The 18,062-nt window shown below is 39.6% G+C and overlaps 1 protein-coding gene across 1 annotated transcript; it reads right to left on the bottom strand.

The window, feature by feature from the left end:
* Nucleotides 1-13,271: 13,271 nt before the first annotated feature.
* Nucleotides 13,272-16,662, bottom strand: LRRTM3 (leucine rich repeat transmembrane neuronal 3). The gene is made up of 2 exons (XM_075352378.1): nucleotides 16,143-16,662; nucleotides 13,272-15,087 (listed from the first exon to the last, which is right to left on the bottom strand). The coding sequence occupies exons 1-2, from the start codon at nucleotides 16,144-16,146 to the stop codon at nucleotides 13,550-13,552; spliced, it is 1,542 nt and encodes a 513-aa protein (XP_075208493.1). The 5' UTR covers nucleotides 16,147-16,662; the 3' UTR covers nucleotides 13,272-13,549.
* Nucleotides 16,663-18,062: the final 1,400 nt, after the last annotated feature.

Raw genomic sequence — 18,062 nt, 5'->3', positions numbered from 1 at the left:
TAACGCCTTAAAGGTGTGTTCCCATCTCAGACAGTTATGATATATCCAGGGAAGTCCCACATCTAGGACTTGTACCGATCTCAAGAACAAGTCCCAGTCTGCACTACTGGGAGAGAGAGCGTGCATCTCTCTTTATTCAGTTCTGTGGTAATTATGCATGAACAGTCATTCTAATTTTGCAAGCCTTGAGCCCTATTCTTCTATTAGATAGATATGTAACCATAGTCATGACCATATATTCCATAATCGTCTATCCATAGTTTCATAGTTTTTAACGTTGAAGATAGACTTAAGTCCATTGAGTTCAACACATGAGTCATGGAATGTGACTGCCCACTGTGAGCTCCCAGCAGAGAATGAGCCGCGATCAGCGGTGACGTCATTCAGATTAGCCACAGTCACAGAAGAAAAGTTCCCACGGTCCTCCATCTGCTATGACCGCAACTAGCCTGAGTGACATCACCGCTGATCGTGGCTCATGCTTTGCCAGCAATTACAACGTCAAAACATGTTCCATGATGGCGCACTGTGACTCAGATGTAACAGAGCTGAATCATCGTGGGGCCTCGTGTGGATTACGTCGGACCTGCAGGGGTGTTTTGGGGGTTAATAAAGTGATGAAAGAGGGTGTATTTTTGCATTTTATTTCAAATCATTTTTTTTAAATGGTTTGTGTTTATTTATTTCACTTACAGATTAGTAATGGGGGTGTCTCATAGACCATCTCCATCACTAATCTAGGGCTTAATGGCAGCTGTGAGCTGCGATTAACTCATTAACCTCAATTGCCACTGCACCAGGGCAATTGGCAAGAGTCGGGTAATGGATGCAACAATCCTGGGCAGCTGCAGGCTGATATTTTTAGGCTAGGGAGCACCCAATAACCTTGACCCAACCCACTCTGAGAATACATGCCCCCAGCTGTTAGGCTTTATCTTGGCTGGGTATCAAAATAGGGGGGAATGCACATCATCTTTTAAAAATGTTTAATTTAAATAATTAAAAAAAAGCTGTATGCGGTTCCTATTATTTTGATACACAGCCAAGATAACCGCATGGCTGGGGACTGCATCCTGTAGCCGAGGGTTTTACCTGTGCTGGGTATCATAATTCGGGGGACCCTAAGCCAAATATTTTATTTATTTTTATACAATGATACTGACCCGCAAAGAGCGCCTGTGATAGGTTGCAGTCAGACGCTGTTACTCAGGCTGGGGGCACTTCTGACTGTAACCAATCCCAGATGCCAGGCCAGCCGAAGGGCGGGGAAAGCAGTGCATATGGATGAGCCTAATAATCGGCCCAGGAAGTGAAGGAGAGGCCTTGTAAGCAGTGTACAGCCGCAACAGAGCTTTGGTAAGTATGAAGTGCTCGCTTCATTCTTATTTTCTTTATTTTTTCTTTATTTTTTTTTAATTTCTCAAGTGCCAGATCCGGATCAAACACCCGAGTCCGGCACCCAGGTACCTTTGATACCACGTGGATCTGGATTTTTAAAGTCCGGGTCCTCCCATCAATAACCATGAGCTATTGAATGTCCAGGATCTAATACTGCATTTCTAAAATAGCGACCACTGCAGCTGAGATACCGCTTTCGTGAGCTGACATTACCAGAAGTCAGATCCATAATAATCCTCTTGACGGCTGGCCCAGCTTCATTATAAGGGAATATTCACATGCAGGAGGTTTGTCCCTAGATTTTGAAAAGAATTTTGCAGGAATCTTCCTACTCACAAGTAAAAATACTAAAGAAATTTCTATAAGAAATCTGACATGCGAATATACCATAAAAAGGTAATGGGGATCTTCTTAGAAAAACTTAATTTGTGGGTCTGTCAGCTGCTTTAATCACTGCATGTTTCAGCCCAGGATATATACAGACAGATAATAGTAGAGTGTAGCAATCTCCAAAGAACATGTACCGCTTTGTAGGTGGTCAATTAAAAAAAAAAAATCAAATAGGTACATAAAAGTTGTATAGTCAATGGCTGATGTATACGGCCAAATCAGCTGGGGCTCATTTATTTGGGAGGTCTTGAACATTCTGGGAAAGGAATCCTCATTTCTCATCATATATATTCATGCTGCAGCAATTATTTTTGTTACCGCATTGTCATTTAATCCAATTTGCTTGGCACTGAATGTAACCACATGATAAGAAGTGGTATTAATTTATGAATGCTCTCCTTCTGAATGGCACTACAATATATTCCCCAAACAATTCATTATATTTTAATTCACGTTGATCTACTTTGATGGACTGTGATCAGAATGTGTCACCTTTCTGTCCACATATCAACGCCTCCATAATGCACATATTACTATTGAAAATATACAATATGCCGATAGGCTCCAGTGATTCCTTTCATCTTGGAACAAGAAAAATTGAGTAATTTACATTTATAGCTTTTTTTGCTCTGGAAGTTATTGAGCAAAATAATAAGTGTATTTAAATGTCATCATACAACCTGCCGTATAATGGCAATATAGGAGCATTCAAAGCATGTAGTGCAATAACAAAGAACAAAGTATATATCTGCCCAGAGGCTGTATCTATTATCCAGCATTTCCCCTTTGCAAAAATATGTTCTCCTTTGGAGATCAAACATGAGGGTACGACTTCAGTCAAGTGTCTCTCCGCTCCACTGGCTGGGCTGCGAATGTGATGAGGATTTGACTGCGATACTGTGTTAGGTTGGGGATTATATCGAGGTTTAGCAAAAATACGATCAAAAGGTGATTGTATTGACAAGGAATGGGGACATGGGTCTTATGAAAATGAAGCTGACAAGGAAGATAACTGTGTTACCTCTGGGCAAGGTTTGGAATTGGAAGGAGCAATTATTCAGATTCCCTAATCTATTTGTATGTATATACATGAGGAAAGAAATTATGTGCATTTGGAAAAGAGAATTCCTTTTAATTGACTGTAACATATAGAAAACTTCAAAAAGAACAACTACTACGTTAGTATCTAGTATCATCATGAAAAAGATGGCTACAGTGCTTTGTTCCTTCTGTATAAGGTCATTACTCAGTGTCCTCAAAATTCTGACAACATGATTCTCTAGGTCAGTACAGTCATGGCAATACCAAATATGTCCAGTTTTTTTTTTATTAGTTTAGTGGTGAAAAAAATTGTTGAAATTTCTAAGAAAATATTTTTTTTGCTTGGCACAGTTTTCTTTTTATTTTTCTGTCCATTGAGGTGGACGAAAGCTTATTTTTTGCTTCCATTGATGCTGATGTTTTTTTGATACCATTTTTAAGGATATCACATTTTGATAGATTTTATATTGTATTTTTGTGGAGGTGCAGTAACTAAAAATGTCACTCAAGTGTCACGTCAGACCATTCAAAACCATTTACATCAACATGGTCTGCGTGCTGCAGGCCATGCAAGGGTTCCTGACCACACCACCAGGCACAGGTGTCATCGTCTTGCATGGGACAGGGAGAATCTATGCTGTACGAGGGATCAGTGGACCTCAGTGTTGTTCACTGATAAAAGTCAATTTACGCTTAGCAGAAATGATGGCCGTCAATGATGTTGAAGACATCAAGGAGAGCGCTATGCATCAGCCAATGGTGTCACCAGATGAGCCTTTGGTGGTGGTGGTGTTACAGTGTGGGCAGGTGTGTCTAGTCAATACAGAACTGCCCTAATCTTTGTGAATGGTACAGTGACAAGCCCCAGCTACTAGAATAACATCATTAATCGAGTCATTGTGCTTCTGCATGAACAACATAGGCCTAATTTCAACTTCATGAATAACAATGCTCCAGCTCATCGAGGTTGCATCATTAGTGAACAGCTGCTAGAGACTGGGGAACCTCAAATAGAGTGACCTTCACCTACTCCAGACCTGAATCCCATAGAAAACCTATGGGAACAGCTGATTTGGAATGTAGAGGTTCATTACTCTGTACCCCAAAACTTTAATGACCTGAGGACCACCCTTAAAGAAGAGTGGAATACCATGTCTCAGCAGACAATAACTCGATTTGTGAACAGCATGAGATTTCGTTGTCAAGCTGTAATTAATGCTCATGGCAAAATGACAAATTATTAAGACATTGACATTTTTTGGGGGTATACCGACCACTGTTGTTCCAATATATTGTTTGAGTTGACTAAATCACCATTACATGCTTCTACTTAAATGCCCGACTTTCCTGATAAATTACCACTGTTTCATAAACTTTTTAAATTTTCTATATACTGTATATACAGTGGAACCTCAGTTAATGAATAACCCAGTTAACGAGTACTTCACTTTACGAGTAAAGCTTGCTGTAAATTTGTAACTCAATTTACAAGCAAGCTTTGCCGTAAAAGCAAATGTTCCCCGCACACACTTCCGCATAAACACACACACACACAAACACACACAAACACGCACAAGCACGCACACACACACACACACACATATTATGCTCACCTCACCTTCTGTTCCCTCGCCGGCCTCCTGGTTCTTGTAGTTTGCCGGTACAGGATGTGTATCGGGTAACCATCGTAACGAGGGAGGAACTTCCGCTGTCAGCCGCTACTCAAAGGCAGCGTGCTGACCAACCAGAGGCAAGCGGCTCCTGCCTTTGACGCCAGCGCTCTGTCAGCGGAAGGTCCGGCATCGGTCGCGATGGTTACCCGATACACATCCTGTACCGGCGAAATGCAAAAACAAGGAGACCGGCCATGGAACGGATGGTAAGGTGAGCATAATGTGTGTGTGTTCGCGTGTTTGTGCATGTGTGGAATGGGACATTGAACAAGTTGTGGAACGAATTGTCTGCATTCCAATGATTTCCTAAGGGAAATTTAGCTTTGCTAGACGAGTAACTTGGTACACAAGCACACTCTCCCAGAAAGGATTGTTCTCGTTAGCCAAGGTTCCACTGATATATATATATATATATATATATATATGTGCATATTCACACGGAACATAATAATGGGCTCCTACTTCTTTTTGGCCAAGTGGACATAAGCAGCAATAGACTATCTCAGATCTTGCTGACTTGTAGTACTTTTACAATATACTGCAATAGTGAGGTATTGCCATATATGTATAAGAGAGCATGAGATATAAAAAACAATATTTAACAAATTATATACAGTGGATGAAATAAGTATTGAAGTATTGAACATGTCACAAGAAGATATATTTCTGAAGGTGGTATTGACATGAATTTCTCAAAAAAAGGCGATAACAACCCATCCAATCCACACAGGTAAAGAAATCAAACCATAGATGTCCAGAAATGTAGTGATGTCTAATATGACGCAGGGAAAAAGTATTGAACATGCCTACTAAAATGTATTTAATACCTCATACAAAAGCCTTTGTTGGTGATGACAGCTTCAAGATGCTCCTGTCAGGAGAAACTAGTCGCATGCATTGCTCTGGTGTGGTTTTGGCCCCTGTTTCCTCACAAGAAGTTTTCAAATCAAGAAGGTTGCATGCGCTCTTATTATGGACTCTGAGCGTTATTTTCTTTCATAAATTTTCCATTGGATTGAGGTTTCGTGATTGGCTGGGCCATTCTAACAGCTTTATTTTCTTTCTCTGAAACCAATTGAGTTTCCTTGCCTGTGTGTTTGGGATCATTGTCTTGCTGAAATGTTTACCCTTGTTTCATCATCTTCATCATCATCATCATCATCATCATCATCAATCATCATCATCAATCATCATCATCATCCTAGTAGATGGCAGATTTTTATGAAAAATCTTTCAGTACATTTGTCCACTCATCCGTCCTTCAATCATATGATGTTTCCCAGTGCCATAGGCTGCAAAACAGTCCCACACCATGATGTTTCCATCTCCCAACTTCACTGTTGGTATATTGTTTTGGTGGTGATATGCAGTGCATTTTGTCCTCCATACATGGTATGTATTACTGTATCTAAAGAGTTACATTTTGGTTTCATCTGACGAGACTATATTATCCCAGTATTTCACAGGGTTGTCAAAATCTTGATGGGGAAACTTTAAACGCTTGAACATGCTATTTGTTCAGCAATAGAATCTTGCGTGGTGAGCGTGCATACAGTTCTTGGATTTCGAGTGCATTACCTATTGTTTTCTTTGAAACAATTGTACATGCTGATTCCAGGTCTTTCGGTAGCTCTCCACAGTTGGTCCTTGACTCTTGGACAAGAATTCTGATAATTCTTTTCACTCTGCAATCTGAAATCTTGTGGGGAGCACCTGGTCACGGTCAATTTATGGTGAAATTATGTTCTTCCCACTTCAGGATTATGGCCTCAATGGTGCTCACTGGAACCTGCAGTAGTTTACAAATTTGCTTGTTACCAATGCCATCAATATGTTTTACAACAATATGGTTGCAAAGTTCTTGAAACAGCTCACTGGTTTTACCCATAATGAGATGTTTCTTGTGTGGCATCTTGGTAATGAAACACCAATAGCTCATATTAGTTTTCACTACGTGTCAGGAGTTCTGTTTTCACTAAGTGTTAGGAGTATTTTCTAATTTCTAATAGCTTTCAGCTAGAGTTATGACTTTTTGAACCTCTCTTTCTTCATGTGTTCAATATTTTTTCCCTGTGTCATTTCTTATTCTTACACGTCACTAAATTTATGGACATCTATGCTTTGGTTTATTTGCCTGTGTGGATTGGATGTGTTGTTACTGACATCTGATGAGAAATTGATGTCAATAGCACCTTTAAAAATATATTTACTCAGCAAATTGGTGACGGGTTCAATATATATTCCACATGCTTTATATGAAAAAAAAACCCCAAAGATTCTAAACACTTAAATCACCCTCTCCTTTTCCCTAAACTTAAAAAACAAAAAAAATTAAAAAAATAAAAAATAACATATTTGGTATTGCCAAGTGCGGAATTGCCAAAAGTAATAAAATAAAAATATCCTATACATTAATGCCAGTCTTTTAAGTTGCTGCACATACTCAAAAAATGCTTTAACTGCGATCTACATTTTGTATGCAGTCCAAAGTGGTACCAATGAAACTGACAGCTCAGCATGCACTTTTACCTCTAAAATAAAACAAAAAAAACTTATAACTTTGATGGATTTGGTGTCATGATAATCATACTGATCTGTACAATTACTTGCCAGGTCATTTTTATTTCACAGTGAATGCTTTAAAAATAAAACCCTAAGAAACAATGGTGGAATTGTGGTTTGCATAATAAAATGAATAGTGTCATTCAAGCGTCATCCCTAAAAAAACAAGTCCTCATATGGCTACGGTGCTAGAAAAGTAAAAGTTATGCTTTAGGAAGAAGGGGAGGAAAAGTACAAAGGCATAGAAACAAAAAATTGCCCACTGTTTTTGGGGCTCTTTTAGATAATGATATGGAAAATTTTAAAAAAGATCTTTTTAAAAATATATTTAAAATAAAAAATTCTGATTTAAACAATAGATGATTTTGTGATTAAATATTTTCTTTAAAATTGTTGCTGCTTGTTATCACCACTAGAGGGCAGATCTGTATACATCAAGCCATTAGTAGTGGCAGCTGAGAACAGAGCCTTTTTAGTCGGTAAGTGGAGAATAGGGCTCTGTTCTATAGAAGTGGGTCGCTATAGATTTATCATTTATAGACTGTGTGCACACTTATTAGGCAAGTGAGTATTTTGATCACATCATCATATTTATGCATATTTTCCAATAACAAAGTGTACCAGCTCAAACGGTTATTGGTTGAAGTAGATCAGGTGATGTTATTTGTGTAATGAGGGAAGGCAATTTTCTAAGGATACAACACCCTTTATCAAGGTGTGAAGGATTATTAGGCAGCTTGTTTACCTCGGGCAAAATGGGCCAAAAAAGAGATGTAACTTACTATGAAAAGTAAAAAAATTATATATTGTAGATATCAGGGTGTGATCACAGAACCATCAAAAATTTGCTGCAAATAGTCAACTCGGTTACAAAAAACATGTTGAGAAAAGAAGTTGCACATTGACTGTCAAAGATTTGAGAAGAATTAAACATGAAGCGATCAGGATCTCATTATCCTCCAGTGATGTCATATTCCACAACTGCAACCTCCAAGGAGGGCCCAGAAATACAAGGTGGCCAGTGCTCAGAGACATGGCTGAGGTAAGGAAGGCTGAAACCAGACCACCCTCAAACTTGGCTCAGAAGCTGAAATGTCAAGATTGTTACAAAAAATGTCTGAAAAAAAGATTATTCAAAGGTTTTATAGAGTGATGACATGAGAGTAACTCTTTATGGACCAGACTGATGGTCCTGTGAATAGATCAGCAACAAGAACCTCAATTTTGACTTAGACACCAACAATGTGGAGGTAACGTTCTGCTATGGTCAGGTATTATTGAAGTTGAGTTAGTTGGACCGTTCTTAGTTGAAGATGGACTAAAAATTAATTCCAAAACCTACTTTCAGTTTTTAGAGCACACGTTCTTCTTCAGGACAATGATTCATCACATGTAACAAAGTACTTGGCTAGCCATTTTTGGCTCAGGTTTGGTGTTTCCCCTTCTGTATCTTCCTCTGTGGTGGAGTTTCATCATTCCTTACCTTAGCTATGTCTCAGAGCACTGACCATCATGTACTTCTGGGTCCTCCAGGGAGGTTACAGTTCTGGAATATGACAGCACTGGATGATAATGGTTTCCTGATCGCTTCATGTTTGATTCTTCTCAAATATTTGGTATTTAATGTGCGACTTTTTTTTCTGAGCACTTTTTTGCAACCGTGTTGACTATTTGCAACAAAACTTTTCTTGGTTCTGTGATCCCGCCACAATATCTTAGCAATTTCAAGAATGCTCTACGACTGGTACCAATTTTTTTTACTTTTCAGATCCAGTTAAATCTCTTATTTTGCTCCATATTACCTATGAAAACAAGCTGCCCAATAATTCTGCACACCTTGATAAGTGGGTGTTGCGATCTTCAAGGCATCATACTCCCTGATTACACAAATACACATCTCCTGATTTGCTTCATCCAATAACCATTCGAGTTGATATAATTTGGAGTTGGAAAATCTGAATAAAAATGATCATGTGGTCAATATACTCACTTGCCTAATAATCCTGCACACGGTATATAGGAAGATTCTCCAAATCATTTCTTCAGACTTTTGAGCAAACCTGGAATAATTCTGAGTCCAGCTATATATGTACAGTCATATAGGTAATATTTTGTGTGTAGAAACAACAAAAACAATTTGCATAGATAGTTGTCTTCACTAAGTTCAAAGTGGCAACCACAAAAGTCCCAGTAGGAAAGGCACAACTTGGATTTCCTTAGCGTTCTACATAACCACTAATGACTTCACATATATTAAATACCGTAAATATGGAAATGTATATGAAATCTGTAGACAATAGAGTATTATTTAGAGTAATTATTATTCATAGTAAGAATTCTCTATTTAGCATTAGAGCATTTATAAGTCGTCACTAGTGATTGGTGGACCTGGACTGTAAAAGTCCGGATCCGCACAGTTTGAAATGTACCCCTGTGCCTTGCAGGCCCGGGATTCTGGGTGTTGATTTGGATTCTGGGAAAATTAGAAAAAAATAAAATAAAGGAAAATTAAAGATAATAAGAATGAAGCAAGCGATTCATACTTACCGAGGCTCCGGTGCAGTTGTAACTGCTTCTGCGGCCTCTCCTTCACTTCCTGGCCGCTCATTATTGCTCATCCATATGCCCTGCTTTCCCCGCCAACTTTAGTCCTGGCGTCTGTGATTGGTTGCAGTCAGATGTGCTGTGTCACAATATCAGACTGCAACCAATCACACGCGCCATCTGCAGGTCAGTATCGTTGTATAAAAATAAATAAATAAAATATTTGGCGTAGGGTCCCACCATATTATGCTACACAGCACAGATAAAGCATACAGCTACAGGCTCATCACCCCATTACACCACCTTCACATAATATCTCTTGGCTTGGTGGAGCTCCCGAAAAGGGGTAGGGGCCTACGCATGATGGCTACATTTTTTGTTCCTTAATATGATGAATATATTATAAAACTAAAATAAATTATATTCCTCTATCAGACTGAGAAATTACTACATACCCTCAAACTGTGCAGGTTTGACTCTTAAGGCCGCTTTGCACGCAACAACATCGCTAACGAGATGTCGTTGGGGTCACGGAATTCATGACGCACATCCGACCTCGTTAGCGACGTCGTTGCGTGTGAAACGCACGAACGACCATTAACGATCAAAATTACTTACCTAATCGTTGATTGTTGACGCATCGTTCCTTTCCCGATTATCGTTGCTGTTGCAGGACACAGGTTGTTCGTCGTTCCTGCGGCAGCAAACATCGCTACATGTGACACCGCAGGAATGAGGAACATCAACGTACCTGCAGCCGCCCGCAATGATGAAGGAAGGAGGTGGGCGGGATTTTCGGCCCGCTCATCTCCACATCCCCGCTTCTATGGGCGACCACTTAGTGACGCCACTGTGACGCCGAACAAACCGCCCCCTTAGAAAGGAGGCAGTTTGCCGGCCACAGTGACATCGCTAGGCAGGTAAGTAGTGTGACGGGTGTAAGCGATGTTGTGCGCCACGGGCAACGATTTGCCCATGACGCACAAACCATGGGGGCGAGTGCGATCAGCAGTGACATCGCTAGCGATGTCGCTGTGTGTAAAGTGGCCTTTAGGCTCTGGGTTGAACTCAATGAATTTAAGTTTACCTTCAACCTTAAAAACTATGTTACTATGCTCAACATTCCGACATTTTTCATTTTTGCATCCAATCCTTATGACAGCAAAATCTAATTTCACATGACATCCAATATCTGTTAAAAGCAGCAAACAAATGAACTAATTTTATAGGATTAAAATGTTATCCAAAGACACTATGTAAAAGTTACACTTTACTAAAGTCAAGCGTGTATCTTCTCCTCTGATACGAAGCTTCCCCTAATTTCTCTGCTTAACTGCTGAATCGAAAATCAACTAATCCAGGATAGACAGAACTGTAAAAAATGGGTCTGCATTCACTGTGGTTGCAATTGAAAAAGATGCAAAATGATTTTGCATTGCAGCCTTGCAACCTAGAAACTTCACGTTAAGCTTTTGAACGAAGACTCTGGAAAAGATTGTGATGTTCATGAGTTTTAAGATTTGCTAAATATTGGATACACATGAGCTCTCCTGAAGGATAAGTGTCTGTATAGCGTCTCCTAGAGGTAACTGCAATGTCTGGCCCATAGGAGATAGTGACATCAGATAAGTCAGTCTTGTCCAACAGTAACATAAGAAATGCCTTTCTGTAGATAGCAGATTCAGGGTCATTGCACTAAAGCCACAGCTGATATGGGGCATTACAGTCAACACTCCATGGGAAAATGATGCCAATTACCTCTCCTTCCAGTTATATCTCTTTAATGAGAACCACTTTGCTTTCACCCAACCATCCGGCACTCTGTTCTGTACTGATGTGGACCGATACTTCCAAAACTGATGTCTACTGAAAGATCCAATTCCAAAGCTCTTGTATGGCTCAGATAATGACTTACCGGTACTTGGTAGCCACCTTCAACTGGTGCCTCAAAGGAGACAATTTTCCTCTTTTTAGAGGTGAAGTAATTTGCATACCTTTTCCCATGGAACATTGCCCAAAATACCAAAAAAATTGGAGTAACCAAGTCTAAATAAATATCCACAATTTTGTTCTTTCAATGAAAATACTCTCAAATTTCTCTGCTATGTCATTTCTTAACATTTCTTCATAGCATTCAGAGCTTTGTTTTTCTGATACAGAGCTTGAAATTCCTGGCACAGACTTAGAACATAACATTCTGGCTGTCCAGCGGTGTCGTTAGAGGGAATTTAGGACACTACTACTGTTGATGAATTGAAGGCAATAATGCTAAGATCTTAAAGAGGTTGTCCACTACATGAACAACTACTTTTTAAAGTCTATATTCGCCAGTGTAAGATAACATGTACTCACTTCCAATACTGTCACCATCACTTCCAATATGGTCACCATTTCAGGGATGTTTGCACCAAGTCTCCTGGGGCTTGCTTGACATTTCAAAGTTGCCACCAATCAACGGTTGCTAATGGGTTGCAGATCTTACACCTTACACTTCCCTTTGATATCTGAAGAAAATGTGAGAACTGCCCCTCTTTACCAGATAATGGTAGGCTATATTGCTCACCTGGAATAACAATGACACACAAGCCACAGGAGACCTTGTGTCAACACTGCTGGAATGGTGCCAGTGTGGGAAGTGAATATAGATTGTTTTTATTTCACACTGGAGAATATAGTGCTAAATAAGGGGTTGTCTGAGTAGTAAAAACTAGCGATGAGCGAATACTAAAATATTCGGGTTTGGATTATTGTTACTGAATACTTAGTACTATTCCAGTATTTGTCATGAATAACGAACCTAATGCAAGTTAATGAGGAACTCGAGCATTTTTCTTGAACATTTTCCAGAAAAATACTCAGGTTCCTCACTGACTTGCATTAGGCTTGTTATTCTTTGACAGATACTGGAAAAGTACGAGCATAAATAAAGGAGGCAAAAAAACCAGCTCATCCACTTGGAGAACCACAACATCCAGGACGATGCAAGGATGCAGGAAGCCAGACCTAGCTGCAGTTAACAACGTGGCAGAAGAAGAAAAAATCTAGCATCCAGTTCCAGAATATATTAAAATAGATTTTCTTTATTATTCAAAGGTTAAAAACCATCAAAACAAAAAGTTCCTCCAAATTCATAAAAACATGGCAGAGTGAACAAAGGAAGGCGTTTCGGAGTAAAAACTCCTTACTCTTTAGTTCAGAGTAAGGAGTTTTTACTCCGAAACGTGTTCCTTTGTTCACTCTGCCATGTTAAGGTTTTTATGAATATGGAGGAACTTTTTGTATGATGGTTTTTGACCTTTGAATAATAAAGAAAATCCATTTTAATATATTCTGGAACTGGATGCTGGATTATTTCTACTTCTGCCACGTTGGAAGAGTACGAGGTATTCAGTAAGGAGAACCCAAACCCGAATATTTCAGTATTTGCTCATCACCAGTGAAAACCCCTTTAACCTCATTTCGAGATATTAGATTTGTCGACGGGACATGGAGTTCTCTATAAAGATAATTCATATCATCAGAACAGAATTTTAGACTTAAAAATTAAGATGAAAAATAGAGATTTGCTCTATGTCTAAAATAATAAAATAAGTAACAAATTCAAATTACCGTAATAAATCTGTTCTACAAGATTGAAAGAAATGTTAGCAGAATGTTCCAAAATCTCAAAACAAGTGATACTTTAATCCAGAATGAAAAAAAAAAAGGAAACAGCACCATAACTCACAATATATTGCACACCATCTCTCCGTCATTTTACAGCGGCGATTCTTGTAATGTCTTTCGTTAGAATTTGGTAGCAGAAATGAACAGACTAATATTTATACAGGTGTCTATATGTGACATTGGTGATCAATGAGAAGTGAAATTACTGCAGTCCCATAAAAAGAAAAAACAAAAAAACAAATCATCCTAAAATAAAAAAAAAGTATATTCCCGCTTTATACCTCACATTCCCTGGAGCCAGTTTTGGTAAACGTGCAGGGCCCAGCACTGCTTATGGATTCACAAGTTTCTATATTAGTGGCAGGCTTGTAGTCTACATAAAATTCCTGTGGTGTTAGGCTGATTTGTGTTAGGGACGATCTTTTCGTTTGGTTGTGATTTTTCATGAGCGTTGCCTGCTGCAGATGTCTTACACCTGCTGGAGACCTTTTCCATGACACGTAGATTACTAAGGATATCACTAACACTGACAGGAACAGTGCTATAGTCCCTGCTATTATTTTATGTAAAGAAACACTATCTGTATCCCCACTGGTATCATAGCCAGGTCCTGTCACTCCAACAGTCGGAGGCATTGAATGGTTACTTTCATGTTTAGTTCTTGTTATTTTGTGTTTCATTGTTGTATTCCGTCCTGTGGTTTTAAGCTCCCTGCTTTCTGTTACATTTTTGCTGCAAATGTTGTAGCTCTTGACTGCCTGGATGACGTTGACCCCCTGCAGATCCTTTGGGCTGGCACAGATTATGGTGTTGTCTCGTAAGCCTTTAAAACTTTTTAGCCAGTTGACCAAGGAACAGATATTACGACTGCACTCCCAGATATTCCCTGCCAGGCCAACATCTGTCAGAGATCCCCAGCTGTCCAAGATTTCCTGACCTATGAAGGTCAGTTTATTAGAATCCAAATTAAGCCTCTGTAGGTTTGGGATACATTGAAATACACTTGGGCCACTGAATGCTTCAATCTCATTGCCAGATAAATCAAGTCTTTGTAACGAGGTCCAAGTCCAAGCCATGGTTTGTCCAATAAGACTGATCCTGTTCCACTGTAGGTAGAGGTTCTGTAGACTGACCAGCCTTGGAAAAAGGGCTAGGTTGAGTTTGGAGAAATGATTGTGCTCTAAATGCAATTCCTTTAATCTGATCATGCCCGTGAAAACATTTCTGGCCAAACTCCGGATTCTGTTATAACCTAGATCTAAAAGTTCTAAATTTCGGCAATCTTGAAATATCCTAACTGGAATGGTTCTTAATAAATTAGACCTCAAATGTAAGCTCTGCAGTTTCCTCAAGCCCTTAAACTGGCCTGGTCCAAGTTTTTGTAGGGTATTGTAGGACAGATCAAGGTTTCTCAGGTTAGTGACAGGTCTGAAGGTGTTATTCAGCAGATGAGAAATCCGGTTAGAACTCAGAACCAGCTCCTTTAATCGACGGATCCCATTGAATGCATTCTCATCAATGCTGCTAATATGGTTATGGTCTACGTACAGCCAAGTAAGCTGATTAAGACCTTTGAATTGATTATATTTCAGTACGTAGAGGCTGTTATATCGAAGAGATAACCCAACACATCCAGGAGATATTGATGAAGGGATTTCCTGCAGCTTCTGAGACTCGCAATAAAACATTTTTCCATCACACCTACATCCTGTAGGGCACCCACGTTCAGCAGAGGAGAGCATAGCCATGAAAACCAACAGGGCTAGAAGCAGGAATACAGCTGATCCTCTTAATAACCGATAAGGGTTGAAACCTACAAGCAAAAGCCTGGAAGTGATTTTCTGATTTACAATGTTTATGATACAGTCACAGCAAATAACGGCAGAACAACTATTTTTCTAAGACGTATGAGAAATAGACTGCTCAGGAAGCACTGGAAGCATTGTCATAAAGAATATGGCATGCATTCTACATGCTATAGTTCTTCCATGCAATCAGAAGAGCAGACATAATAATTAGTAATAGTCAGAATAAACAGTAAATAATATATTTTTCAGGTCTAAATATAAACATATATGTTTAATTCTAAATTTATGCATCTATTTTTTTTAACACCTGCCACACACACACATATATGTGTATATATATGCATAGATATATGTATACCTATATATATATATGATATATATATATATATATATTTTTTTTTCTTTTGTTTTGGTATACACATATATATATATATATATATATATATATATATATATATATATATATATATATATATATATACATACATACATATGTATGGTACAACTGTCTAGATAGATAGGTAGATAGATGCATCCGTGTATATATATATATATATATATATATATAAAAACAGAAATATGTATGTACATACACATACATATTTATATTTGGATTACTATTATAAAGAAAAGAATATGAAAGCAATACTCTTTCTGACAAATGCATGACTGTATATTAGTCTGTGGGTTAGAGGAAGTCTATGTGAGTGTGTGTGCATTTGCACATGTTCTGGACATGCATGCAGGTGTTTGTGTGCGCAGTGTTTGTGCAGTGTGAGTGAAGTGTGTGTGCAGTGTGAGTGAAGTGTGTGTGCAGTGAGTACAGTGTTCTGGACATGCATGCAGGTGTTAATGTGTGTGTTCAGTGTTTGTATGTACTGAGTGTACAATGTGTGTGCATGTATTGTGTATGGAATGTGTGTGTGCAGTGTGTGTGTGTGTGTGCAGTGTGTGTGTGTGTGTGTGTGTGCAGTGTGTGTGTGTGTGTGTGTGTGTGTGTGTGTGTGTGTGCAGTATTGTTCTGGACATGCATGCAGGTGTGTGCAGTCTGTACACGTACCCATTCTTCATTCATGTGAGAGCTGCTCCTCAGGTGTAGTTACTGCCTATGGGGCCAGGGGCACTTAGCCTCTGCCAGCTGCATTGTGGTGGTGACTCAGGGCTGCTTCCAGACATCCACTGACTTTGCTCCCTGGGAGAGATGAGCACTTTGCACCATCATTATGTGGCTGCTCCCTGATCTTCTCCAGCACTTGTGTGCAGCTCCAGAACCAGCTCTTTTGGATAAGGGCTCAGTTCAGCCTCTGTCTCCTCTGGATCATGATCTCCTGGCACAGATCTATTTTGCATCAATACGCCATGAAGATTACAGCCTTCACCATCCCAATGAACTCTCTCTCTCTTTCTGCATATGATGTCTATATAGTTTTGCATCCGATCAGGCAACTATACTGTATCCCTCCGGCTGCCCAGCCCGTCCATCCAGCAGTGGCTATAGCATTGTTTGCAGCGCAGCTCGCAGGGTAAGAACCATGTAGGATGTGAAAACTGCGCTCTCTGGAAGTATGAGCTGATTAGCCTATTACACTGAGCCTGGCTCTGCGTGCATTCTGCTCTCGGCACAGCGCCCTCTAGTGGCTGTCACTCTTATTATCCAGCTCCCTGCCTGGCTCCGATGCGGCTCCATGTACTGCCTGGATTCATTAGAATATATGGAAAGCAAATCAAACGCCAGCTCTGCAGTTTCATGAATAAACTTTGACTTACATCTTAAACAGAGAAGCAGCGTTCATGTAAATGTAGAGTTTAATTTTAGATCCATGACTTATGCTTAGTTATTTATGGTGATGAATGTGCTGTTCATGTCTTGTAGACTAAGTGATAGACACATTAAAATATCATGGGGTAAAAGCTGAAGTGCCAGGTATGAGGTGTCATGTAGCAGTGCACAAAGCCAAGACGACATACAGGTCAATAGAAAATGGCGCTGTCAGGAAAGTAGCGCAGGATTTACTTGGTGCTAAAGTCACCTTTGAACCCCATCAGAAGCAAATACAGCTAGAAGAAGGGTCCTGTGGTAGAACAATATATGGGCCCTGTGGAGGTGGTAGTGGCCCCCCTAATTTTTGCCCCCCCTGAGCGGCTGCACAGGTTGCACCCATGGTATGTGCACAGCATCGGACTGGCTACCAGAGGAATCTCCAGTAATGCCAGGCCTGGATTCAGTTACCTGCAGTGCACTCCGGAGCTCTCACCTGAAGTCCAGAGTGCAGCCTAGACTGAACCGCGAGCGCTGAGTGATTGATTACTCGTCGATAGCTGTTCAGTTCATGACAGCTGCAGACAGGCCGGACTGATCCCTGGAGCTCAGGTGAAAGCTCCGGAGTGCAATGCAGGTACCTGAATCCAGGCCTGGCATTACTGGAGATTCCTCCGGTAGCCAGTCCGACGCTGTATGTGCAACCCTAAACCCAATTTCACAACTTATATAACGATATTTATTGATACATTTTTCCAGGTAATTAATATAATAATTAATGATAGTTTTATTACTTTGGCACTGATGATAAATGACATCCTGCGTTATATCCCAGAGCAGCAATCATGATTCTGCTGGTTGCTATTGGAAACAGTAATCAGCTAACTGTCTGACATGTCAGTTCTAAGTTGAACTGTAGTAATAGAGTGGGACAGTTAGTGCCCAAAATGTAGGTCGATAGCCTTGATGTAGTATATAAGGCACTGTGTAAAACCATGTATTGGATTTTTAACCTTATTTTTCATTCTTTTCACAATGTAACAGAGGGATGGCGAGCGACCACAATCTGGGTTCTTCTTCTCTGGACAGTGAGCTGTGAGTTTTTACAAAACTAAAAAAAACCTTAAAACTCACTGTTCCAATTTATTATGCACAACAGATTTTCAAAATATTTTATATGATGTAAATCACTGTAAATGGTAATTTGTTGAATTTGCAGCA

This window comes from Anomaloglossus baeobatrachus, chromosome 5 (assembly GCF_048569485.1).
Source record: "Anomaloglossus baeobatrachus isolate aAnoBae1 chromosome 5, aAnoBae1.hap1, whole genome shotgun sequence".
Classification (NCBI taxonomy): domain Eukaryota; kingdom Metazoa; phylum Chordata; class Amphibia; order Anura; family Aromobatidae; genus Anomaloglossus; species Anomaloglossus baeobatrachus.
This window is presented reverse-complemented; position numbering and strand designations above follow the sequence as displayed.